General features: G+C 48.4%; 1 protein-coding gene across 1 annotated transcript; it reads left to right on the top strand.

Annotated features, from left to right (window-relative positions):
* The first annotated feature begins 8,991 nt into the window (after positions 1-8,991).
* LOC119565169 (olfactory receptor 51G2-like) lies at positions 8,992-9,927 on the top strand. Its single transcript, XM_037889624.1, has one exon. The coding sequence runs from the start codon at positions 8,992-8,994 to the stop codon at positions 9,925-9,927; it is 936 nt and encodes a 311-aa protein (XP_037745552.1).
* Positions 9,928-24,280: the final 14,353 nt, after the last annotated feature.

Raw genomic sequence — 24,280 nt, 5'->3', positions numbered from 1 at the left:
TCAGATCCAATGACTAAGGGTAAATTGAAGCGATTTTGTACGGTTGACTGGCCTCAGTACCAATTAGAGGACCAGGAACAGTGTCCCCCCGGAGGATCACTTAATCATAATACAATCCTCCAGTTACTCCTGTTCTGGGAGCGAACGGGGAAGTGGAATGAGCTTTTTTATGCTTTCTTGTTTATGACCTTGTGGTCTCGTATTGATATTTTACAACACTGTAATTTAACCCCGATTGGCCCGGTAGCAATTAATGTCAGTCCCCGGACCCCCGCTCCCACCCCAATGGTAATGGCAGATCCGGTGTCTCCTTCGGCTCCTACACCCACACGGAGTGAGGCCCCTCTGGCCTCTATACCCACACAGAGTGAGGCTTCTTCGGCCCCTATACCCACACAGAGTGAGGCTCAGAGTAAAATTCCTAGTGAAGCTCATTTAGAGGTTCGGGCTCCATCTGCTGGACCATACCCTCTACTTACCGAGACTAAAATCGCCTGTAATGCAATAGAAAGGACAAGCCCTTACCATGGAGGTCTATACTCATGCACCTTTTAATCCTATGGACCTGGCCGCTTTCAAAGCACAGGCTGGAGAATTTTCTATCAACCCAAGCAAGTTTGTATCGGTTTTTGAGGGATGTCTTAGCAGCTACAAGCCAGACTGGGATGATTGTAACGTCCTTCTGCGAACATTACTGACTGAGGTTGAAAGAGAACAGGTCATATCTAAAGCAAGGGAGGAAGCAAAGAGGCGATATGACCAGGACCGTAACAATATCCCGACCCCAGATGATCAGGTTCCCATAAAGGATCCTAGGTGGAACCCAAATGACAATCAGGCTATGACCCACCTCACCTCCTATAAGGAGCTGCTACTGTATGGACTCCGTTAAGCAGCTGTCAGACAGAATAATTGGACTAAACCATATGAGGTAGTGCAGGATCCAAAGGAAAGCCCTGGAGCTTTTTTGCAGCGCTATTCGAGACCCGATCCGACAGTATACCAATGCAGATCCTAATGATCCTCAAGCTGAGGCAATTATTAAAGGAGTATTTACAAGCAGGGCAGCCCCCGACATTAAGAGAAAGCTACAGAAAAAGGAGGATTTGATGGGTATGACCATGGCACAGATTCTAGAAACGGCAAATCGAGTGTACAGTTTAAGAGAAGTGGAGAAGGAAAAGAAGCAAGTGAGATTGATGGAAGCGGCAGTGCAGGCAGGCACAAAGGGAAGTGAACGAGAAGGAAGGGGCCGTGGACACGGACGTCCAGGCCTGCGGGAGAGATGACTGGGGCGCAATCAGTGTGCCCTGTGTCGGCAAGAGGGACATTGGAAGAATGAGTGCCCAAACAAGAAGGAAAGGGGGGTACCTCTATGATGGAGATAGAAGAACAGGAATAGGGGTGTCAGGGGAGACGGATCACCCTACCCCCGGAAACCCGAGTAAAAATGCGGGTGGGAAATGAAGAAATAGATTTTTTAGTGGACTCTGGAGCGGCACGAACTGCTGTAAATCAACCCCTTCAGTTGCCAGTAGCAGACTCCCTCACTGGGACAGGAGCCACAGGCAAAAATACCAAGTGCCTAGTGTATGCCCCAGCAGAATGTGCTTTGGGAAACAGAACCATATCCCATAAGATGGTATACCTCCCTGAATGCCCAACACCGCTGCTGGGACGGGACCTGCTGTGTCGCCTAGGTGCCACCCTGCATTTTACTCAAGATGAAATAACCCTTACCTTACCCCCTGAAAATGCATGGATTATGGCCCTTGCAGTTGAACCCTCAGCTATGCAAGCCCCAGAATGGGACCAGTGGGAAGTCCAAGTGTATCCCCTTGTGTGGGCATCAGGGATCCCAGGAAAAGCTACTCACCAAACGCCCATTCATGTCCGGCTCATACCTGGGAAAGGCCCGGTGCGGATAAAGCAATATCCAATCAAGAAGGAAGCCAGAGAGGGGTTACAGGAAACCATAGATCGATTTCTAACGTACGGTATTCTCCGGGAATGTCAGTCAGCCTGGAACACTCCCATTTTACCCGTACAGAAACCTGATGGCACATACTGGTTGGTACAAGACCTAAGGGCAGCTAATGAACGGGTTAAGACTCTGCACCCTCTTGTCCCTAACCCGTATACCCTATTGGCTTCTATAGGGGGACAGTATACCCATTTTTCAGTTCTTGATTTAAAAGATGCTTTTTTTGCCATCCCAGTTAACACCTCATCACAGGAGATTTTCTCCTTCGAATGGGAGGACCGGAACAGAGTTAAAAAGCAACTTTGCTGGACGGTGTTAGCCCAGGGGTTTAAAAATTCCCCCACCCTCTTTGGTCAGGCTCTGGCCAGAGATCTGGAGGAGTGGGGTAATGAGGAAGCCCTCCTTCTGCAATACGTAGATGATCTGTTAATTGCCACTGTGGGCTTAACTCCCTGCCTTAAAGCCACCGTGAGTCTCCTGAATTTTGTGGGACTCCGAGGATATCGGGTAGCACGAAGTAAGGCTCAGATTGCTCTCCCGCAGGTACAGTACCTCGGGTTCTACATACGGCAGGGGGAACGCCAGCTTTCAAATGAGAGGAAGGAAGCCATATGCCAAGTTCCTATCCCGAGGAATCGTAAGCGGCTCAGAGCATTTCTGGGGATGGCAGGCTTCTGCAAGATATGGATCCCAGAGTTTGGACTATGGGATAGACCCCTGTACGACTGTGTAAAAGGAGCAGACCATGACCCCTTTCATTGGACCCCAGATGCTGACAGGGCATTTAAAATCCTAAAAAAACAGCTAATGGAAGCCCTGGCTCTAGGTCTGCCAGATCTCTCCAAGCCACTTCAGTTGTATATACATGAACGAAAGGGGGTGGCCCTGGGAGTTCTCACACAGCTGCTGGGAGCATGGAAACGTCCGGTGGCATATTTTTCTAAACAACTGGACCAACTAGCCAAGGGCTGGCCAGCGTGCCTGCGGGCAGTGGCAGCCACCGCCCTGACCCTGGCAGAAGCAGAGAAACTGACACTAGGGGGAACAATACAGGTTTTTACACCACACATGGTACGCGCTTTACTGGATGTTAAGGGCGGTCTCTGGCTCACACAAGCGCGTATGGCAAGATTCTAAGCAAAGCTCTTAGAGAACCCCGAGGTCACACTGCAGCCTTGTCCATCCCTTAACCCTGCCACCCTCTTACCAGAAACTGAGACACAGAAACATGACTGTTTGGAGATCATAGATGCCCAATATTCTAGCTGCCCGGACTTGAAGGATGTGCCCCTCCCAAATGCAGATTATGAGTGGTACACTGATGGTAGCAGCATGGTGATAGATGGGCAAAGAAGGGCGGGTTATGCTCTTGTGACCCTCAATGACACCGTGGAAGCTGAAAGTTTGCCCGCTGGGACCTCTGCTAGTGGCCCTGACCCGTGCACTCGAACTGTCCAAAGGAAAATGGGTCAATATTTTCACTGATTCCAAATGTGCTTTTGGTGTGCTGCCTGCCCATGCTGGTCTATGGAAAAAAAAGGGGAATGCTGACAGCCCAAGGCTCCCCAATAAAACACGGGCCCCAAATTCTCCGGCTTCTAGAGGCAACTCCCCTTGGAAGTGGCAGTGGGACACTGTAAGGCCCATCAGAGGGAGGATCAAGATGTGACCGGGGGTAATGCCAGGGCAGATAGAGAGGCGAAGCATGCTGCCACCCTGATGTCACCCAGACTGAGAACACCTATATGCACGCCCTTATCCCATCAATGGGGAGCTCCCGACCCCTCAGTATTCTGGGGAGGAGAAACAGCTAGCTGACAAACTTGGTCTCCAGGAAAAGGAGGGATGGCTTCATTCCCCGGAAGGGAAAGTCCTCTTACCAAAGGGCCTAATTCTGCCAGTATTACAGAAACTATATCAAACCACTCATGCTGGCAGGGAGGCACTTATCCAACTAATGGGAAAGTACTTCATAACCTCCAGACTCAGACCCCTGTCTGCCCAGGTACAGGTGGAATGCCTAGTCTGTCAAAAGAATAACCCCCGACCAGGACACCCAGTACCACCAGCGGCCCTGGAACCCACCCCAGGCCCCGGACGGGTGTGGCAAATAGACTTTACTGAGTTTCCCCGGTCCCAAGGGTTCAAGTATCTCCTTGTCATAGTGGATAGATTCAGCGGATGGCTGGAAGCCTTTCCATGTCCAAATTGCACTGCCAGGACAGTGGCTCTCAAGTTTGTTAAGGAGATCATTCCTCGCTTTGGACTTCCCCAGTGGATGGAATCTGACAATGGAACACACTTCACGTCAAAAATCGTCCAAAGCATCTCAGACGCCTTACAGATTCCATGGAAACTCCACACACCCTGGAGACCGCAAGCCAGTGGGGTAGTGGAGCGGACCAATCAGACCCTTAAGCGACATCTCTCGAAAGTATGCCAGGAGGCCTCCCTACGGTGGCCTGATGCCCTCTCCCCAGTTCTGCTCCACATCCGTGCTCTCCCAAAGGGTAGATTAGGGCACAGTCCCTTTGAAATTATGTTTGAAAGGGCATGGCCTATGAATGGTACAACGGTTGTGTCAGGGGGAGAGTGGAAATTGGAGAATGGGTTTCTGTCTCAGTATATGTGTTCCCTGTCTGCTGTTCTTTTGTCTCTTCACAGGTATATTAAGGATTCCCAGCCTCTACCCTTGGACTCGCCCATCCACTCCCTGCAGCCTGGTGATTCACTGCTCGTACATACCTGGAAAGACGAGCCCCTCCAGGAAAAGTGGAAGGGACCCTATACCATCCTGCTGGTCTCCCACACGGCAGCAAAGGTCGAGGGACACAAGAATTGGATTCATTATACCCTGCTGAAAGTGGTGTCAACCCCCCCGGCTGAAAGGTGGACCGTGCATTCAGCCCCCTCCACTGAGGATCTTGGACTAAAATTATTATTCAAATGGCAGCCCGCCGGGAAGGCAGAAAAATAAATGGGAGGGTATATTTTATTCCCCCTCTTGGCTGTGTGCCTAACCGGTACTGCTGTTTCAGGCACTGTACCCATAAATACCTGGTTGGCACTGTCCCAGAGTGCAGTGAATGCAATGTCGTTTTGTTTGCCACATACATTTTCAGTGGGTGCAATCATGGAGACTTGTTTTATTGGTGTATGTGCAGCCCCAACCGTGGTCCAGCATTATTCCCTGTTAAAAACCATAAATAAAACATTTACTTATACTGATTTATATACCCTTGGACCTGCCCAGTATAAGTTAGATGCCTCCATGTTTTCTTATTGCCTAGCCAATACAACCCTTGCCCCCTCTTGTATGAGGTTTGTAAATGCTTCTCACATTGGGGAAAATCTCACCAATGAAGATCTTAAATGTAATAACAGTGTGGAAATCTCCTTTGTCTATGGGCACATGAAATTGCCAGCAGGGTGGTTTCTTATATGTGGCAGACATGCATATTCCTCTGTCCCGGCCAATAGTTCTGGGGGTCCCTGCTTTCTTGGTCTCGTGGCCCCACTGATTTTTCCATACCCTCCGCAGTTATCTGCCCGTCATAAAAGGGATGCTATTGATTGATTCCACCTGTAAGTCAGAGGTAACCTTATTCTCAGAGACTGAGGCAGCAGCTCTGGCCTTTTTCTTAGTTGGTATTCCTGGGCTTGTGGTGCATAATTATCACGCAATAGAGCACCTTGCCTGCACGGTGGCAAAGGCCATTCATTTAACCTCAACCGTCCTGGCCCAACTCTCACGTAAGTTAGGGGAAGTACGTCAGGGTATGCTACAGAACAGGCTAGCTGTAAATTATTTGCTTCTATGCCATGGTCACCTATTCAAGGAGTTTGCAGGCATGTGTTGCTTTAATATAACAAATGCAGGGCCATCCATAGAAGTTAATTTACAATGCCTAAAGCAGCTGGTAAAGGGCATTCATCAGCAAACTGGGGAGGATTGGCTCGGCTCATTATTCTCTGGTTGGGGCCTTTCCCCGTGGCTAAGTGGATTGTTTAGCCTATTATTTAAGCTTTTCTTTCCTGTATTCATCATGAGTAGCACCTGACCCAAAGGACCAGTAAGGAGACATGATACTTTCAAATCTTGTGGTGGGGGAAGGGTTTTGTTTGTTCTCTTTGTTTACGTGGTTGTCCTCTCTTGGGACTGAGAGAGGTAGGACAGAAATCCGTCTTCTCTTGCCTATCCTAATCCAAGTCTCCAATATTGCAACCAGTGTAGGTAAGCCAGGCAAGACGGATGAGTTTATCTTTTGTTTTATGTGAATTTTCCCTGATTAAGAGGTAGGTTTATTCCTGTTTTCTGTAACTTTACGGTTTTGCCCAGAGGGGGATCCTCTCTGTTTTGTATCTGAATACCCTGTAAAGTATTTTCCATCCTGAGTTTACAGAGATGATTTTTACCTTTCTCTTTTTAATAAAACCCTTCTTTTCAGAACCTGACTGATTTTTCCATTCTTCCAAGATCCAGGGGTTTGGGTCTTTGATGGTTTTGTAACCAATTGGTTAGGATATTATTCTTAAGCCTCCCCAGGAAAGGGGCTGTTGGGCTTGGGGGCATATTTTGGGGAAAGACGTCTCCAAGTGGTCTCTTCCCCTGTTCTTTGTTTAAAATGCTTGGTGGTGGCAGCATAGGGTTCAAGGACAAGGCAAAGTTAGTACCTTGGGGAAGTTTTTAAGCTTAGGGGGTCTTTCCTGCGGGTCCCCACATCTGTACCCTAGAGTTCAGAGTGGGGAAGGAACCCTGACTGGGTGACTTTTCATACAAAATGGAACATTGTTCTCTGAAAGCTCAGCTGCCATGATGCTACCCAGCTGCAGCTGCCTGGATCCTCCAGAGGAATTGAAGGCTTTTCATCTGCCTCATCCTCAGAACATAAATGATGGTTGAAATGATGAAGGGACCCCCTTCCTGGAACGATCCGAGGGAAATTTCCATGTAGGGAGCCCTGTGGAACCTCCCTTCCCTGGCCTGCACCCTGGGTTTGTAATACAGGACAGGGGGCTACTGGGGAGAAATCTGGTCCTATATTAATAATATTTTTATTATTAATTTACTTATTTATTAATTTTATTTCAGCAAGATCACAGCTGTGACATTGTTACCAGGTGGCCGCCCCCGAGGTAGCCAGGTGACTAATCGGAACCATACGAACAGTGACGACAAACCCGGATCCCAGGAATAGAGCCTGCAGCAGGGCCTGGCACTGCAGTCCAGTTGACTAGCATCACCGTGCATCCCCTGTGATTTGGCCTCCTGCAGTTTGCCATTGGCTGTCACGGGGATTAAACCTGGTGCAAACTAAGCCGAGCAGCTGAGGTTCCCTGATGGCCAAGTAGGCCCCAAGGGAATGTGCAAACCTGCTTCATAAAGACAGTTGCCTCCCTGTCTGAACAGATACTGCCTGCAGCCTGCTGCCCACGCAACCCCTCCGGTGACTTCTTGTGCTACAGGGTGAAGACCTCTGGTGTCAGCAGCTCCCCTTCCAGCAGGAATTGGGTACGTTGGCAGGTTTGGCTATCTTTCAAATGTGAAGTGAAGGGGAAAGGCTGCAAGGTGTTTCCATTGGCAGATATTGTCTGAAGCAGCAGAGGACTCAGTGATGGGGCTGGAGGGAAGGCAGCGCTAGGTCATTTGGGAACTCCTCCCCTACATCTACCCATGCTGCACAGTGAATAATTTCAGCCACACAGAAATCTGACATTCCAAGCGATCTCAGAGTGTTAAAACCGTGCTGCCCTGCGTAAGAGTTTCTCAAGGGCTCCTCTTTCTGTAGATGCCGTGTGCTCTGGGCCCGATAATGCTCTGGGCTGAGCAAGAAGAGACCCCAGGGAATAAGAGTTACTAGTTCCCCAATCACACCAGGTTTATTTTGTCCTGGAAATTTAATCAGCAAATGCATTTTCAACCATTTTATTCTCTGGCTCAATTGTGAATCTGTGAGCTCAACCACTTTGTAATACCTGTGAAAGACTTTCCAAAAGGTCCTGGAGAACAGAACCGCTGGTCCGTGTTTCAGCAAAGAATAGATCTGAGGTGCATGAAAGGGGAGTGTAATAGTGGTTTCAATGTAATTTACACACATCACCTGTTACACGAGCATGACTGAAGTAACTTGCACACTCAGCTGGATATTAGTGCAAACTTAGTGTTTGCACTATTCACCCTTTTGTAACACCAACCCCACCCCAGCTGAAATAACTCTCTGTCTTTTCTGTCAAGCTTCTCATTTGCCAAATACAGGATGCAGATCCTGTGAGGATGAAGGGAAGTCTGTAGGACAATTGAACTCTCTGCATTCAGTCAACATTGGCTAGGAAAATCACTTCAGCTTCTCTTGGGGCTCAGAGTGTATTACTGGGAGCATTTGGCAAGGGAAAGTTAATGGAGTCCTCTTCTAATTGAATTGACACATGTAAATCTGGAGTGATGCCGTTACAGTCAATGTTACTGAATTCAGAAAATGGTGCGAAAAATGATCTCATGTGCTCCAAAGAGGTAGTGGCATAATTTGGACTCTCCGGAGAGGATAAAGTAAATAAAATATATATAATGAGGCAATGAAACACGTAAATAGCTTCAGTACAGGGTAGATAAATACTATGACCGTTTTCACCGTGCACTTGCCACGTGTTTACACACATGTTATGATACAATGGGCCATACTCAGAAGTGCAGGGCCAAAAAGGGTGTCTGTGGGAAGGTCACAATTGCAAAAGCACACAGTGCTCAAATAGGCTGTGGCACTCTGAGCCACAAGATATCAATGGGGCCAGTTGCTTAGAAGAATGCAAAGAGGGACAGGGTGTTTATATGGATTACTATTGGTGCTGAAAATCCAAAACTATGTTTTTGCTGATCTTCCTTGAACTCCAGGGAGTCTCTAGAATTCCACTCAGAGCAGAATGATGTCTCAATAAATATCATCTAGTCTCCTGTTCTTTTTTCTTCCAGGAAGAAAAGTTTAAAACTCATCGGACCTTCTCAGTCCATGATGTCAGCTGTCAATGAAACCAAATTCAACCCTGCCGTTTTCTTTCTCACCGGGATACCTGGGAAGGAAGACGTCCATCTCTGGATCTCTATCCCCTTCTGCTTTGTGTATGTTACTTCAATAATAGGAAATTCACTCATTCTGTTTGTTATAAAAACAGATCCAAGCCTCCATGAGCCCATGTACATTTTCCTTTCCATGTTGGCCTTCACAGACCTTGGTTTATCGATAACCACCATACCGACGACACTGGGTATATACTTGTTTAACTCTAGGGAAATCAGCCTCAATGCTTGTTTTACCCAGATGTTCTTTATCCACTTTCTTGCAACAATTGAATCCGCCATGCTTTTGATGATGGCCTTTGATCGCTTCGTTGCAATCTGTAACCCACTGAGATATGCTTCCATCTTAACCCTGCCGAGAATAGCCAAGATGGGGTTGGTGGTTGTGCTAAGAGGTGTGGCCATAGAATTACCATTCCCCTTACTCCTGAAACAGTTCCAATACTGTCGAGCCAACGTCCTCTCCCATTCTTACTGCCTGTACCAGGACATCATGAAGTTGGCATGTGCGGACATCACAGTCAATAACATCCATGGCTTGTTTGTTACACTCATAACGCTGTGGTTGGACTCGCTGCTCATCTTCCTCTCTTATGTGATGATCCTCAAAGCAGTGCTAAGCATCGCATCCCACATGGAGTGCCTCAGGGCCTTGAACACCTGCGCCTCCCACCTCTGCGCCGTCCTGGTCTTCTACATGCCAGAGTTCAGCCTGACTGTCATACACCGATTCTGGAGGGGCTCTTCTCCCTTGTTTCAAATTCTCCTTGGCTACAGCTACTTGCTGGGCCCGCCCCTGATTAATCCAATAGTGTACAGTGTGAAAAGCAAACACCTTCGTGCAAGGATAATTAGGGTGTTTGTCAAATGAATAGTCATTTCATCATATAGTGACACGGGAGTTAAGAAAAACAGGCCATGGCCACCTATTCAATCCTGGAACCTTACGTGTGAGTCTAGGGCCACATCTACATGATCTCTGATTGCTCTGCTGTCGACTCCGGAACTCCACCAGGACAAGAGGCGGAAGAGGAGTCAACAGGGGAGCGGCGGCCGTCGATCCAACACCGCGAGACTGCGGAGAAAGTGATTCTAAGTCAATCTAAGATACGTCAACTTCAGCTATGCTATTCTCATAGCTAAAGTTGCATATCTTAGATTGATTCCGCACCCCCAGTGTAGACCAGGCCTAGAAGAGCTACTTATTTCCACTCTTTAGAGAGAAGTTCAGATGGGGTGTAAGACACGGAGCAGTGGAAATGGGGCTGTTCCCACTCGCTGGTCAGAGAGGACAGGGCACTGGGGGAAGGAGACCAAGGCAGGCAGCAGCATATACAAAGTGACTGTATTCGTGGAGAGCCAGGGGACTGGTGAGATGTTGGTCCATGAAGCGCCATATCGGTGGCTGTTCCAACCTCAGAATTCCGGTCAATACAGTGAATCAAGAAAAGGGGTGTGGAGGTTGTTTTCCATTTCACCTGGCCTGTCACACTGTCCAAATCATAGAATCATAGAATCATAGAATATCAGGGTTGAAAGAGACCTCAGGTTATCTAGTCCAACCCCCCGCTCAAAGCAGGACCAATCCCCAACTAAATCATCCCAGCCAGGGCTTTGTCAAGCCTAACCTTAAAAACTTCAAAGGAAGTGTGCCATTGGCGTCCTTGGCAACAGGGGCACACTGTTGACTCATATCCAGCTTCTCATCCACTGTAACCCCTAGGTCCTTTTCTGCAGAACTGCTGCCGAACCATTCAGTCCCTAGTTTTTAGCTGTGCATGGGATTTTTCCATCCTAAGTGCAGGACTCTGCATTGGTCCTTGTTGAACCTCATCAGATTTCTTTCGGCCCAGTCCTCTAATTTGTCCAGGGCCCTCTGTATCCTATCCCTGCCCTCCAGCGTATCTACCTCTCCTCCCAGTTTAGTGTCATCTGCAAACTTGCTGAGGTCTTGCAGAGCTCTTCTGCAGTCACAGTCCTGGTGCTTCCTGAGCGCTCTGGGAGCTGCATGATCCATTCCACAGCTGTGGACAGGGGCTATTCAAGGGACACAGTCCCGCACCCTTCCCCCATGCCCTCACCCAGGTTCTTGAGACTGAGTCGTGTCAGAGACATGATTAACACAGGAGCCCCAGGAGAAGCCATTCAGGTAACATCGCCCACCCCTTATTGATGGCTCTGCACACAGAAGCGTATTTCCTACGATTCCTCCCCTCTGTTTGTGCTGTCCCAGCAATGCAGAGGGGTAGAAACAGGCCTCAGCTCTCCAACAGAGTCACAACAATCTCCTGTCTCAGCCCAGCCCATTCAGTGTAGGGTGAGCACCTTCTCAAAATCAGGACACAGGCAGGAGCCCTGTCCCCTACCATGACCTTGCCCCTGGCCCTCTTCTTCCCCCTGAACTCCCACCTCCCGGTCCTCCTCTTTCCCCAAGCCTCACCCACTGACTAGGCTGGACATCACAGACAGGCCATGGTAAGAGGAGCCCAGGGAGCAAGTGCTGCTCTGGGGAACCCCACACACTCCACATGCCCCCTAACTTGGGGCGTGGCCTCATAGCGGGTGGAGGGGGAGCTAAGGACCTCCTCCTCCCCCTAACTGTGAAAAGGGTGGCGCTGCCCATGAGCCTTGGGCAGGCGTGGATCGGCATGGCAGGTAATTCAGGACAAATGCTCTTCTAAAGTCATTCAGCCCACAGCGGGAATTGAACTCTGTATTTCGGGACTCTCCTGCCCAAGTGGGGATGGGCAGTCCACCCTAATTCACCACTCCTTTTGCCCCACCACCACAGCCAGAGGCAGAGTGCCGAGCCCCCCTCTCCCAGAGCAGCCCAGAGTTTCCACAGACCGCATGGCTGAACCAATGATCCCCCCACACCACCCCCAATGTTGGAGGAGCCCTGGGCTGGCTGGAGCACTGCCAGCCATGCCGAGCTTACTCTCCTGAGAGCCCAAGCCAGCCAATGGGAAAAGCATGTCTCTTCCCAAAGAACCTGAGCTTTTTATATGCCCCCGATATTGATCTTAGTGCTATGATTGTGGTATGACTATGATCTAGTTATGTGTGTCTTGTAGAAAAAAGATTCTCGGATGTTTACTATGGAAAGCTATGATTAGCAGGATATGATGATCCTATTTGTGTGCTTGTATCATTTTTGCATCTGAAATTATGAATATTGACTATGTATCTGTATTTCAAATGTAGTTCACTCCATTTTGTACCTGTATTTTTCTGCTATATAACACGGGGAGTGATACCATCTCTTGGCCTCACTCCCCACACAAGAGAACTACTGGAAACACCTGAGGAACAATTTCTGAAGAGGGGGAAGTGCTGATCCCAAGCTAAAAGGATTTCTAGCTTGCACTTGACAATTTGATGGACTGCTTGTATCATCACCTAGGGTGAGAAATTGTTCATTCGTATCCGATTTATTTTGCGTGTTAGGCTCAGTTTTCATTTGTTGTTTACATGCTAGATAAAGTGCTTTAATTGGGTTTCTAGCCATTTAAAATCCATCTTTTTGTAGGTAATAAAACTATTTTATTCTTTATCTTTACCAGCATATTTTGAGTAAAGTGTCTGGGGAAAATCCCAGCTCTGTGTACAAAGACTATAGTATATCTTTCCCAGATCAAGGGGAAAGCCACCTAGATTAATGAGCTTGTGTTGTACTCCTGTGCCGTGCAAAATGGTATAATTTGGGGTTTATACTCCAGTAAGGGAGCAAAGGCTGGGGAGTTGGGAAATTGTCTGTTGCCTCCAGCCTCTCCTTGAGTGGCTCGCTAAAGCACCCAAGTCGCTCAATTGGGTGTGTGTCACCACCTACCGTTGTGTTGGGTGATAACAGGGCTTGAAGAGGCTGTCTTTGTCACCAACAAAGCAGTGTATGATTGGCCAGCCATGCTGGAGGGTTGAGCGGCACAGGGGTTCCCACAGCACCAAGACTGCATCCTGGGGGTGACAACCAGTCACAGCGGTCTGTGTTTCTCAGCTTCCTGGTTTCATCAGTAATCTCCATGGAGTGCAGCGAGATTACTGAAGGAGCTGAGTAGCACATATTGCCTCCTCAGCTACCCTGGAACCTGCATGGCACATAAGAATAAAAAGTTCCCTGTGCGAACCCTGCAACTGGCAGCGAGTGGCCACAGCAGCACCAGGGAGGCTTAGCCTGTCCAGGCCTATGTCCACCACTGGCACTGCCCCCCGTTCAGTCTTTGTTCCTCAGGTGTTTCCAGGAGTTCCCTTGTGTAGGGAGTGAGGCCAAGAGATGGTGTTATTCCCCAGCTTAGATAGTCGAAAAATACAGGTAACCACAATGGAGTTCAGTGTCATGTGGTCTGGTCACATGCTGTCAAGGCTGAATCCCCACTCTGTCACTCCGAGTGCAGAAGGTGGGGGCCCACAAGGAGTCTAAAAAATAATACTGGCCACTCCAGGCTTGTAGTACAAAGGTTACAGCTTTTCTCTGACCGTGGCTTGGTAATTGCTGCCACCACCCAAATGCAAAAAAACAACCAAACAAACAAAAAAAACCTTGGACCTAGGAAGGAGCACTTGGGAATTCCTCTCTGTGGGGGACCCGCAAGACCTCCCCCCTCCGCCCCCTGGGGAAGTCCTGAAAAAGAAAACAAAGGAAATTAGCTGTTGCCACCAGCTAATCAAACAGCATGGGCACAAACCTCTTAGGACACCAAAAATCCAGTCCTCTTCTTAAAAAAGGGAAACTTTATTAAAAACAAAGAGGAAGAAGAATACATCCAGAACTAAGGCTTTTGCTAGATTTGAAAAGAGCAATTCCAAATATTAAGCACCCAAAATAGCTTTCTTGGGGGTTCAGCTTAAAGGTTACAAGCAAACAAAAGGATCTGGGGTTAGCACAGAGGAGATCCAAAAGCCAAAACAAAGAAATAAACCTAATCACGTCTATTTAACCATGCCCTGTCCCATGATTTCTTCTAGGTATGGAAGATGAATTTTTATACCTGGTTCAAGCCTTACACAGCATTGCTGCTTACAGCATTGCTGGTCCCTGTCTCCTTCTCCAGAGAACAAGAGACAAAGGGAAAGTTTCTTTCCCAATTTGAAAAGTTCTAGCCTTCCCATTGGCTCTTTTGGTTAGGTGCCCACTCCTTTTCTTTTACCTCTGGGCTTGTTCACCCTTTACAGGTAAAGCAAAGAGAGAACAGACACCAAGAGGGATTTTACAGCTAACTGCCTGTCTGGGTGTTCATAAAAGGGAGCTACCCCCCCTACACCTTCATTTATCACATGCCCCCCAAATCACAGACAGTGCTGGCCACCCTGGTTCAGGTCAGGTCCACGCCGGCTGGGATTTCTTCCTGGAGGTTTAGGAGAGAGAATTAATAAGTTATATGCACCGCTAATTTTACTAATAATTATATGAAGAACTAAACAGTACTTTTTCCATTTTAAGGACTACAATGCCTTAGAATGCAGGGACATTTTTACCAGGCTGATTCTGGGAAACCTTCCTGGGAGAGTGCATCAACCTCTTTGTTAGCTGAAATGTGTTGTATCTCAACATCAAAGTGTTGACTAGCTAAACTGCAGCGAAGATGTTCTTTGTTCGTCTCTCTGACTGTGTGAAGCCACTTCAGCGCAGCATGGTCAGTCTGCAGTTGGAAGCGCAGTCCCCAAATGTATGGGCGTAGCTTCTCCAGAGCATACACAATGGCATAATCTTCTTTTTCGAAGAGTGACCAGTGGCTTTGCCTCTCAGAAAGTTCTTTTGCTGAGAAACACAACAGGATGCAATTGTTGATGTGGTCCTTATTGCATTTAAACTCCTCCTACACCATGCTCGGAGCCATCTGTGATTCCCCAAGAATCTGAGGATACAGCCACATCATCAAGGTAGGTGACTGCAAATTCCCCAGATCCAGCCAGAAGGTTATATACCAATTTCTGGAAGGTGGAGGGTGCATTTCACAATCCGAAAGGGAGCTACCCCCAACACAGAAACTTAATTTATCTCACATGCCCTTGCATGCCCGACTGAGTCATAGGAGCCATTACCAATAGGCTGTCTGGAACATTCTCAGGAAGGCTCGCCTGGTGAGGGATAAACTTCTCTTAAGGCCTATTGTTTCCCCTAATGGCCTATTACCCTGAACCGGCCCTTCACAATTAGCCGTCTTCAATGGAAACATTCTGCCTGGTGGTTGTCAAGCCAGTGTATCCACATTTGGAACATAGATACATAGTCTATATTCATAAGTTCAGATATAAAAATGATACATGCACACAAATAGGATCATCATTTTCTGGAAACCATAACTTTTTCATAGACACCTGAGAGGCTATATTTTGTAGAAGATATGTCAGAACTATGTCATAAACATATCGCAAGGATACTACTGTGATGAATATGCGGGCAGTGTCACAACCGTCTCCTCGGCTGCCCTGGAACCTACAAGGTGCAAATAATAAGCTCAGGGTTTTTGGGACGAGACAAGCTTTTCCCCAGGTTGGCTTCAGGTCTCAAGAGAGGTGGAGTGGCACGGCTGAGTCGGAGGAGCAGCTCCATCCCCGTGGGCTGTGGAGGCTCTGGGCATCTCCAGGATGGGGGGGGGCTTGGCATTCCGGGTGCAGGGTAGGGTGTGCCTCGTGCAGAAGGCGTGGGGCCGGCGGGCTCGCCTCCCTGAAGAGTGACAGAAATGTAGGAATCTCTAAATCTGTGGTATGCTCACCCCCTGAATACTTTGTGTAGTTCTGGTCACCCCATCTCAGAAAAGATATATTAGACTTGGAAAATGTACACAAAAAGGTGACAAAAATCTTTAGGGGCAGGGAACAGCTTCCATATGAGGAGAGGAAAAGTCTGGGTATTTTCAGCTTGGAAAAGAGATGACTCAGAGGGCATATGAGAGAGGTCTGTAAAGTCATGATTGATGTGGAGGAAGTGATTGAGGATGAGCTATTTGCCCCTTCTCAGGGGTTACCCGTGAAGTTAATGAGCATCAGGTTTAAAAGAAACAAAAGGAAGTATTTCTTCACACAAGGCACAGTCAGCTGTGGAACTCATTGCTAGGTGACGTTGTGAAGGCCAAATGCGTAACTGGGTCCAGGTAAGATCAAGGGAGAGAGGTTCATCAGTGGCTATTAGCCAGGATAGTGAGGGACGAAACCCCATGCTCTGGTGTCTCTAAACCACTGACTGTCAGAGGATGGGAGCTGACGACGGAGGATGAAACACTTAATAATTCCGCTGTTCTGTTAATTGCCTCTGAAGCATCTTGACTGGCCATTATCAGAAGACAGGACACTGGGCTAGATGGACCATTGGTCTGAATCCATGTGGTCATTCTTATGTTCTGAATCTGTTCCTCTGATGGATGGTTTGATTCAGACAAGCCTTTTCCAGGAGCTCTCTCCATTATAGAGCTTGTGTAGCCACCATCCATGGTAGGGTGACAGTACATATAGTTTCAATATGTATCTTTTTTGGCTAGGACAGTCCCTTTTTTAAGTCCTGTGTCAGACTTTTTTTTTTTCCAAAGGAGGCATTTGTCCTGTTTCCTCTTGCTGACTTGATCAGCTGGGAAAAGCAAAGAGGACATATGCCCACTTCTGTCAAAAAAGTGGGGAAGTGGAGAGTGGAGGAATGTTTGGGGGAAGTGAGTGGAGATGCCAGCCACCCACAAGGGATGAAGCAGAGCAGTGGGGGAGGAAACAGCCTCCTGAAACCTGAGGGGGCCCCTACAGAGCTACAGCAACAGCATCTCATGGGGTTGGGAGGCTTAATGCGATCATCTGGGGGTCTCCTGTTTTCTCTTTGGGAAATATAGTCACCATAAGAGGCTGTCAGTGTGGCAGGCTGATGGAGGGCTACTGCCAGTTAGTGGCATGGTCCTGTAGCACAAGTGACAGAGGCTGATGGTTTGAGCTGGAGCTGGGCTGGAAAACACACAACATTTTGACCCAAACTAAAATGTCTCCTTTGCATCCTTTTTTGGGGTGTGTCATAAAGATAAAGGAAAAGGTAACCACCTTTCTGTATACAGTGCTATAAAATCCCTCCTGGCCAGAAGCAACATCCTCTTACCTGTAAAGGGTTAAGAAGCTCAGCTAACCTGGCTGGCACCTACCCAAAGGACCAATAAGGAGACATGATACTTTCAAATCTTGGGGTGGGGGAAGGGTTTTGTTTGTGCTCCTTCTTTACCTGGTTGTCCTCTCTTGAGACTGAGAGAGATAAGACAGAAATCCATTTTCTCCTGCCTATCCTAATCCAAGTCTCCAATACTGCAACCAGTGTAGGTAAGCCAGGCAAGAAGGATGAGTTTGTCTTTTGTTTTATGTGAATTTTCCCTGTCTTAAGAGGTACGTTTATTCCTGTCTTTTTTTTGTTGTTGTGACTTTACGGTTTTGCCCAGAGGGGGATCCTCTCTGTTTTGTATCTGAATACCCTGTAAAGTATTTTCCATCCTGAGTTTACAGAGAGGATTTTTACCTTTCTTTTTTTAATAAAACCCTTCTTTTCAGAACCTGACTGATTTTTCCACTCTTCCAAGATCCAGGGGTTTGGGTCTTTGATGGTTTTGTAACCAATTGGTTAGGATATTATTCTTAAGCCTCCCCAGGAAAGGGGGTGTACGGCTTGGGGGCATATTTTGGGGGAAGACGTCTCCAAGTGGTCTCTTCCCCTGTTCTTTGTTTAAAATGATTGGTGATGGTAGCATAGGGTTCAAGGAGAAGGCAAAGTTTGTACCTTGAGGAAGTTTTTAACCTAAGCTGGTAAGAATAAGCTTAGGGAGTCTTTCATGCGGGTCCCCACATCTGTACCCTAGAGTTCAGAGTGGGGAAGGAACCCTGACAGGGTGACTTTTCATAGAAAATGGAACACTGTTCTCTGAAAGCTCAGCTGCCATGATGCTGCCGAGCTGCACCTCCTGGATCCCCAAGAGAAATGGGAGGCTTTTCATCTGCCTCGTCCTCAGAACATAAATGATGGTTGAACTGTTGAGGACCCCAGGCCTTGGCCACTAGTTAAGTCGAGGGGATGGAAGGCCATAAGGGTCGAAGAAGTCTCCCTGCTCTAGGCCTAAGGGCTTCTTGTCAACCCCCCTTAACGGAACTCAGGCCTGGCTGGTTTGAGTAAGCTCTTTTGCTCTTAAAACAATGTTGCTGCTGCAGATAATGCCTTATAGTGGAAGGTTTGCTGACGCCAAGTTAAAGATAACAGGAGGAGACTGTTACAAGGCCAGACAGGATGTGCTGGTTGTTTAAGTTGCTAGGAATGCTTGTTAGAGGTTTCAGGAAATAAACATTGTTTTAACCCATATAAGGAAGGCAGAGTATTTGTGCAAAGCTTTGATTGGCTGATGTGTAGTGCAGTAGCATTAAGGAACATAAAAGTGTGTGTAATGACCTGCTCTGGTGTGCAGGATTTGAGATTTCTTTATCTGGAATTCCAAATAAACTTTTCTACTTCTCCACCCCGTTGTGATTATTGGGTGACTCATACCGGGCAATGAACCCCTGCTGTTGCTTGCCTCAGGCACGCTGTGCCGGCAACAACTTTTGGCATCCCTGGGTGAGCTGCGCGGCTGCAATTTATCCTTGTCCTGATCCCTTCCGGCGGTCGAGGATTGCAGCAACAACCGACGCCCAGCGCGCACCGGTGAGTTCATCGGGGGCCTCGGAGGAGACGCAGTTTGATTGACCCCAGAGGGCATGACAGTGCAATGCACTCACATAGTGGAGAAGTACCGAGGGTGACGGTGGGAGGAACCGGTCCTTCGGATAAAGTAGGAACTTTGTGAAATCCGGATTGTGCTCTCTGTTTGAACTTGGGGACGCCCAGAGTTACCCTGTAGGTATGGGACAGGGACAGAGCACGGGAGGTAGGGTAGGGTGCACGCCCCTAAAGTGTATTTTAGTAAATTGGAAGGTATTTGGATCAGATCCAATGACTAAGGGTAAATTGAAGCGATTTTGTACGGTTGACTGGCCTCAGTACCAATTAGAGGACCAGGAACAGTGGCCCCCCGGAGGATCATAGAATCATAGAATATCAGGGTTGGAAGGGACCCCAGAAGGTCATCTAGTCCAACCCCCTGCTCAAAGCAGGACCAAGTCCCAGTTAAATCATCCCAGCCAGGGCTTTGTCAAGCCTGACCTTAAAAACCTGTAAGGAAGGAGATTCTACCACCTCCCTAGGTAACGCATTCCAGTGTTTCACCACCCTCTTAGTGAAAAAGTTTTTCCTAATATCCAATCTAAACCTCCCCCATTGCAACTTGAGACCATTACTCCTCGTTCTGTCATCTGCTATCATTGAGAACAGTCTAGAGCCATCCTCTTTGGAACCCCCTTTCAGGTAGTTGAAAGCAGCTATCAAATCCCCCCTCATTCTTCTCTTCTGCAGACTAAACAATCCCAGCTCCCTCAGCCTCTCCTCATAAGTCATGTGCTCTAGACCCCTAATCATTTTTGTTGCCCTTCGCTGGACTCTTTCCAATTTATCCACATCCTTCTTGTAGTGTGGGGCCCAAAACTGGACACAGTACTCCAGATGAGGCCTCACCAGTGTCGAATAGAGGGGAACGATCACGTCCCTCGATCTGCTCGCTATGCCCCTACTTATACATCCCAAAATGCCATTGGCCTTCTTGGCAACAAGGGCACACTGCTGACTCATATCCAGCTTCTCGTCCACTGTCACCCCTAGGTCCTTTTCCGCAGAACTGCTGCCTAGCCATTCGGTCCCTAGTCTGTAGCGGTGCATTGGGTTCTTCCGTCCTAAGTGCAGGACCCTGCACTTATCCTTATTGAACCTCATCAGATTTCTTTTGGCCCAATCCTCCAATTTGTCTAGGTCCTTCTGTATCCTATCCCTCCCCTCCAGCGTATCTACCACTCCTCCCAGTTTAGTATCATCCGCAAATTTGCTGAGAGTGCAATCCACACCATCCTCCAGATCATTTATGAAGATATTGAACAAAACCGGCCCCAGGACCGACCCCTGGGGCACTCCACTTGACACCGGCTGCCAACTAGACATGGAGCCATTGATCACTACCCGTTGAGCCCGACAATCTAGCCAGCTTTCTACCCACCTTATAGTGCATTCATCCAGCCCATACTTCCTTAACTTGCTGACAAGAATGCTGTGGGAGACCGTGTCAAAAGCTTTGCTAAAGTCAAGAAACAATACATCCACTGCTTTCCCTTCATCCACAGAACCAGTAATCTCATCACAGAAGGCGATTAGATTAGTCAGGCATGACCTTCCCTTGGTGAATCCATGCTGACTGTTCCTGATCACTTTCCTCTCCTCTAAGTGCTTCAGGATTGATTCTTTGAGGACCTGCTCCATGATTTTTCCAGGGACTGAGGTGAGGCTGACTGGCCTGTAGTTCCCAGGATCCTCCTTCTTCCCTTTTTTAAAGATGGGCACTACATTAGCCTTTTTCCAGTCATCCGGGACTTCCCCCGTTCGCCACGAGTTTTCAAAGATAATGGCCAAGGGCTCTGCAATCACAGCCGCCAATTCCTTCAGCACTCTCGGATGCAATTCGTCCGGCCCCATGGACTTGTGCACGTCCAGCTTTTCTAAATAGTCCCTAACCACCTCTATCTCTACAGAGGGCTAGCCACCTCTTCCCCATTTTGTGATGCCCAGCGCAGCAGTCTGGGAGCTGACCTTGTTAGTGAAAACAGAGGCAAAAAAAGCATTGAGTACATTAGCTTTTTCCACATCCTCTGTCACTAGGTTGCCTCCCTCATTCAGTAAGGGGCCCACACTTTCCTTGGCTTTCTTCTTGTTGCCAACATACCTGAAGAAACCCTTCTTGTTACTCTTGACATCTCTTGCTAGCTGCAGCTCCAGGTGTGATTTGGCCCTCCTGATATCTTTCCTACATGCCCGAGCAATATTTTTATACTCTTCCCTGGTCATATGTCCAACCTTCCACTTCTTGTAAGCTTCTTTTTTATGTTTAAGATCCGCTAGGATTTCACCATTAAGCCAAGCTGGTCGCCTGCCATATTTACTATTCTTTCGACTCATCGGGATGGTTTGTCCCTGTAACCTCAACAGGGATTCCTTGAAATACAGCCAGCTCTCCTGGACTCCCTTCCCCTTCATGTTAGTCCCCCAGGGCATCCTGGCCATCTGTTCCCTGAGGGAGTCGAAGTCTGCTTTCCTGAAGTCCAGGGTCCGTATCCTGCTGCTTACCTTTCTTCCCTGCGTCAGGATCCTGAACTCAACCAACTCATGGTCACTGCCTCCCAGATTCCCATCCACTTTTGCTTCCCCCACTAATTCTACCCGGTTTGTGAGCAGCAGGTCAAGAAAAGCGCCCCCCCTAGTTGGCTCCCCTAGCACTTGCACCAGGAAATTGTCCCCTACGCTTTCCAAAAACTTCCTGGATTGTCTATGCACCGCTGTATTGCTCTCCCAGCAGATATCAGGAAAATTAAAGTCACCCATGAGAATCAGGGCATGTGATCTAGTAGCTTCCGTGAGTTGCCGGAAGAAAGCCTCATCCACCTCATCCCCCTGGTCCGGTGGTCTATAGCAGACTCCCACCACTACATCACTCTTGTTGCACACACTTCTAAACTTAATCCAGAGACACTCAGGTTTTTCCACAGTTTCGTACCGGAGCTCTGAGCAGTCATACTGCTCCCTTACATACAGTGCTACTCCCCCACCTTTTCTGCCCTGCCTGTCCTTCCTAAACAGTTTATAACCATCCATGACTGTACTCCAGTCATGTGAGTTATCCCACCAAGTCTCTGTTACTCCAATCACGTCATAGTTCCTTGACACCACCAGGACCTCCAGTTCTCCCTGCTTGTTTCCAAGGCTTTGTGCATTTGTATATAAGCACTTGAGATAACCTGTTGATCGCCCCTCATTCCCAGTATGAGGCAGGAGCCCTCCCCTCACAGACATTCCTGCCTGTGCTTCCTCCCGGAATCCCGCTTTCCCACTTACCTCAGGGCTTTGGTCTCCGTCCCCCGGTGAACCTAGTTTAAAGCCCTCCTCACTAGGTTAGCCAGCCTGCTGGCAAAGATGCTCTTCCCTCTCTTCGTAAGATGGAGCCCGTCTCTGCCCAGCACTCCTCCTTCATGGAACACCATCCCATGATCAAAGAATCCAAAGCCTTCTCTCCGACACCACCTGCGTAGCCATTCGTTGACTTCCACGATTCGACGGTCCCTACCCAGGCCTTTTCCTTCCACGGGGAGGATGGACGAGAACACCACTTGCGCCTCCAACTCCTTTATCCTTCTTCCCAGAGCCACGTAGTCCGCAGTGATCCGCTCAAGGTCATTCTTGGCAGTATCATTGGTGCCCACGTGGAGAAGCAGGAAGGGGTAGCGATCCGAGGGCTTGATGAGTCTCGGCAGTCTCTCCGTCACATCGCGAATCTTAGCCCCCGGCAAGCAGCAGACTTCTCGGTTTTCCCGGTCAGGGCGGCAGATAGATGACTCAGTCCCCCGGAGGAGAGAGTCCCCGACCACCACCACCCGCCTTCTCCTCTTGGGAGTGGTGGTCGTGGAACCCCCAACCTCAGGACATCGCATCTCATGCCTTCCAACCAGCGGAGTCTCCTTCTGCTTTCTCCCCCCAGACATATCATCTGGTCCATTCTCCGCAATGGTACCTGTGGAGAGAACATGAAAGCGGTTAGTTACCTGTGTTTGTGTTACTGGAACCTGGACATTCCGCTTACCTCTTCTGGAGGTCACATGTTGCCAAGCTTCTTCACTGGCCTCTTGGCTCCTCTGTGCAACCTGCTCTATATCTTTAGAGCTTTGTGCCCCTAGAAGCCTACCCTGAGTTTTGTCCAGAAAATCCTCAGTCTCTCGTATACAACGCAGGGTCGTTACCTGTTGCTCCAGACCTTCAATCTTCTCTTCCAATATGGAGACCAGCTTGCACTTTGTACAGACAAAGTCGCTTCTGTCCTGTGGAAGAAAGACAAACATGGCACATCCAGTGCAGGTCACAACAGCTGAACCCCCCCCTTCCATATCACCTACCTACTATGAGCTTCCTCAGAGACGTTGGCAAGATGTAAGCCTCACTGGGCTCACTCCAGGCGAACTCCCAGGCAAACTCCTGCTGTGAGCTGCTCTGCTGTCCCCGCTGCTCAGCTGGTTCGCTGCCGCTCAGCTGGTTCGCGAGGCTCTGGCTATTTTTAAACAGCCAGGCTTCCCTGACGCAAACACACAGACACCCTAATGCCCGCCCATTAAGGATTAAGGATCACTTAATCATAATACAATCCTCCAGTTACTCCTGTTCTGGGAGCGAACGGGGAAGTGGAATGAGCTTTTTTATGCTTTCTTGTTTATGACCTTGTGGTCTCGTATTGATATTTTACAACACTGTAATTTAACCCCGATTGGCCCGGTAGCAATTAATGTCAGTCCCCGGACCCCCGCTCCCACCCCAATGGTAATGGCAGATCCGGTATCTCCTTCGGCTCCTACACCCACACGGAGTGAGGCCCCTCTGGCCTCTATACCCACACAGAGTGAGGCTTCTTCGGCCCCTATACCCACACAGAGTGAGGCTCAGAGTAAAATTCCTAGTGAAGCTCATTTAGAGGTTCGGGCTCCATCTGCTGGACCATACCCTCTACTTACCGAGACTAAAATCGCCCGTAATGCAATAGAAAGGACAAGCCCTTACCATGGAGGTCTATACTCATGCACCTTTTAATCCTATGGACCTGGCCGCTTTCAAAGCACAGGCTGGAGAATTTTCTATCAACCCAAGCAAGTTTGTATCGGTTTTTGAGGAATGTCTTAGCAGCTACAAGCCAGACTGGGATGATTGTAATGTCCTTCTGCGAACATTACTGACTGAGGTTGAAAGAGAACAGGTCATATCTAAAGCAAGGGAGGAAGCAAAGAGGTGATATGACCAGGACCGTAACAATATCCCGACCCCAGATGATCAGGTTCCCATAAAGGATCCTAGGTGGAACCCAAATGACAATCAGGCTATGACCCACCTCACCTCCTATAAGGAGCTGCTACTGTATGGACTCCGTCAAGCAGCTGTCAGACAGAATAATTGGACTAAACCATATGAGGTAGTGCAGGATCCAAAGGAAACCCCTGGAGCTTTTTTGCAGCGCTATTCGAGACCCGATCCGACAGTATACCAATGCAGATCCTAATGATCCTCAAGCTGAGGCAATTATTAAAGGAGTATTTACAAGCAGGGCAGCCCC

Source organism: Chelonia mydas, chromosome 1 (assembly GCF_015237465.2).
Source record: "Chelonia mydas isolate rCheMyd1 chromosome 1, rCheMyd1.pri.v2, whole genome shotgun sequence".
Lineage (NCBI taxonomy): Eukaryota > Metazoa > Chordata > Testudines > Cheloniidae > Chelonia > Chelonia mydas.
This window is presented reverse-complemented; position numbering and strand designations above follow the sequence as displayed.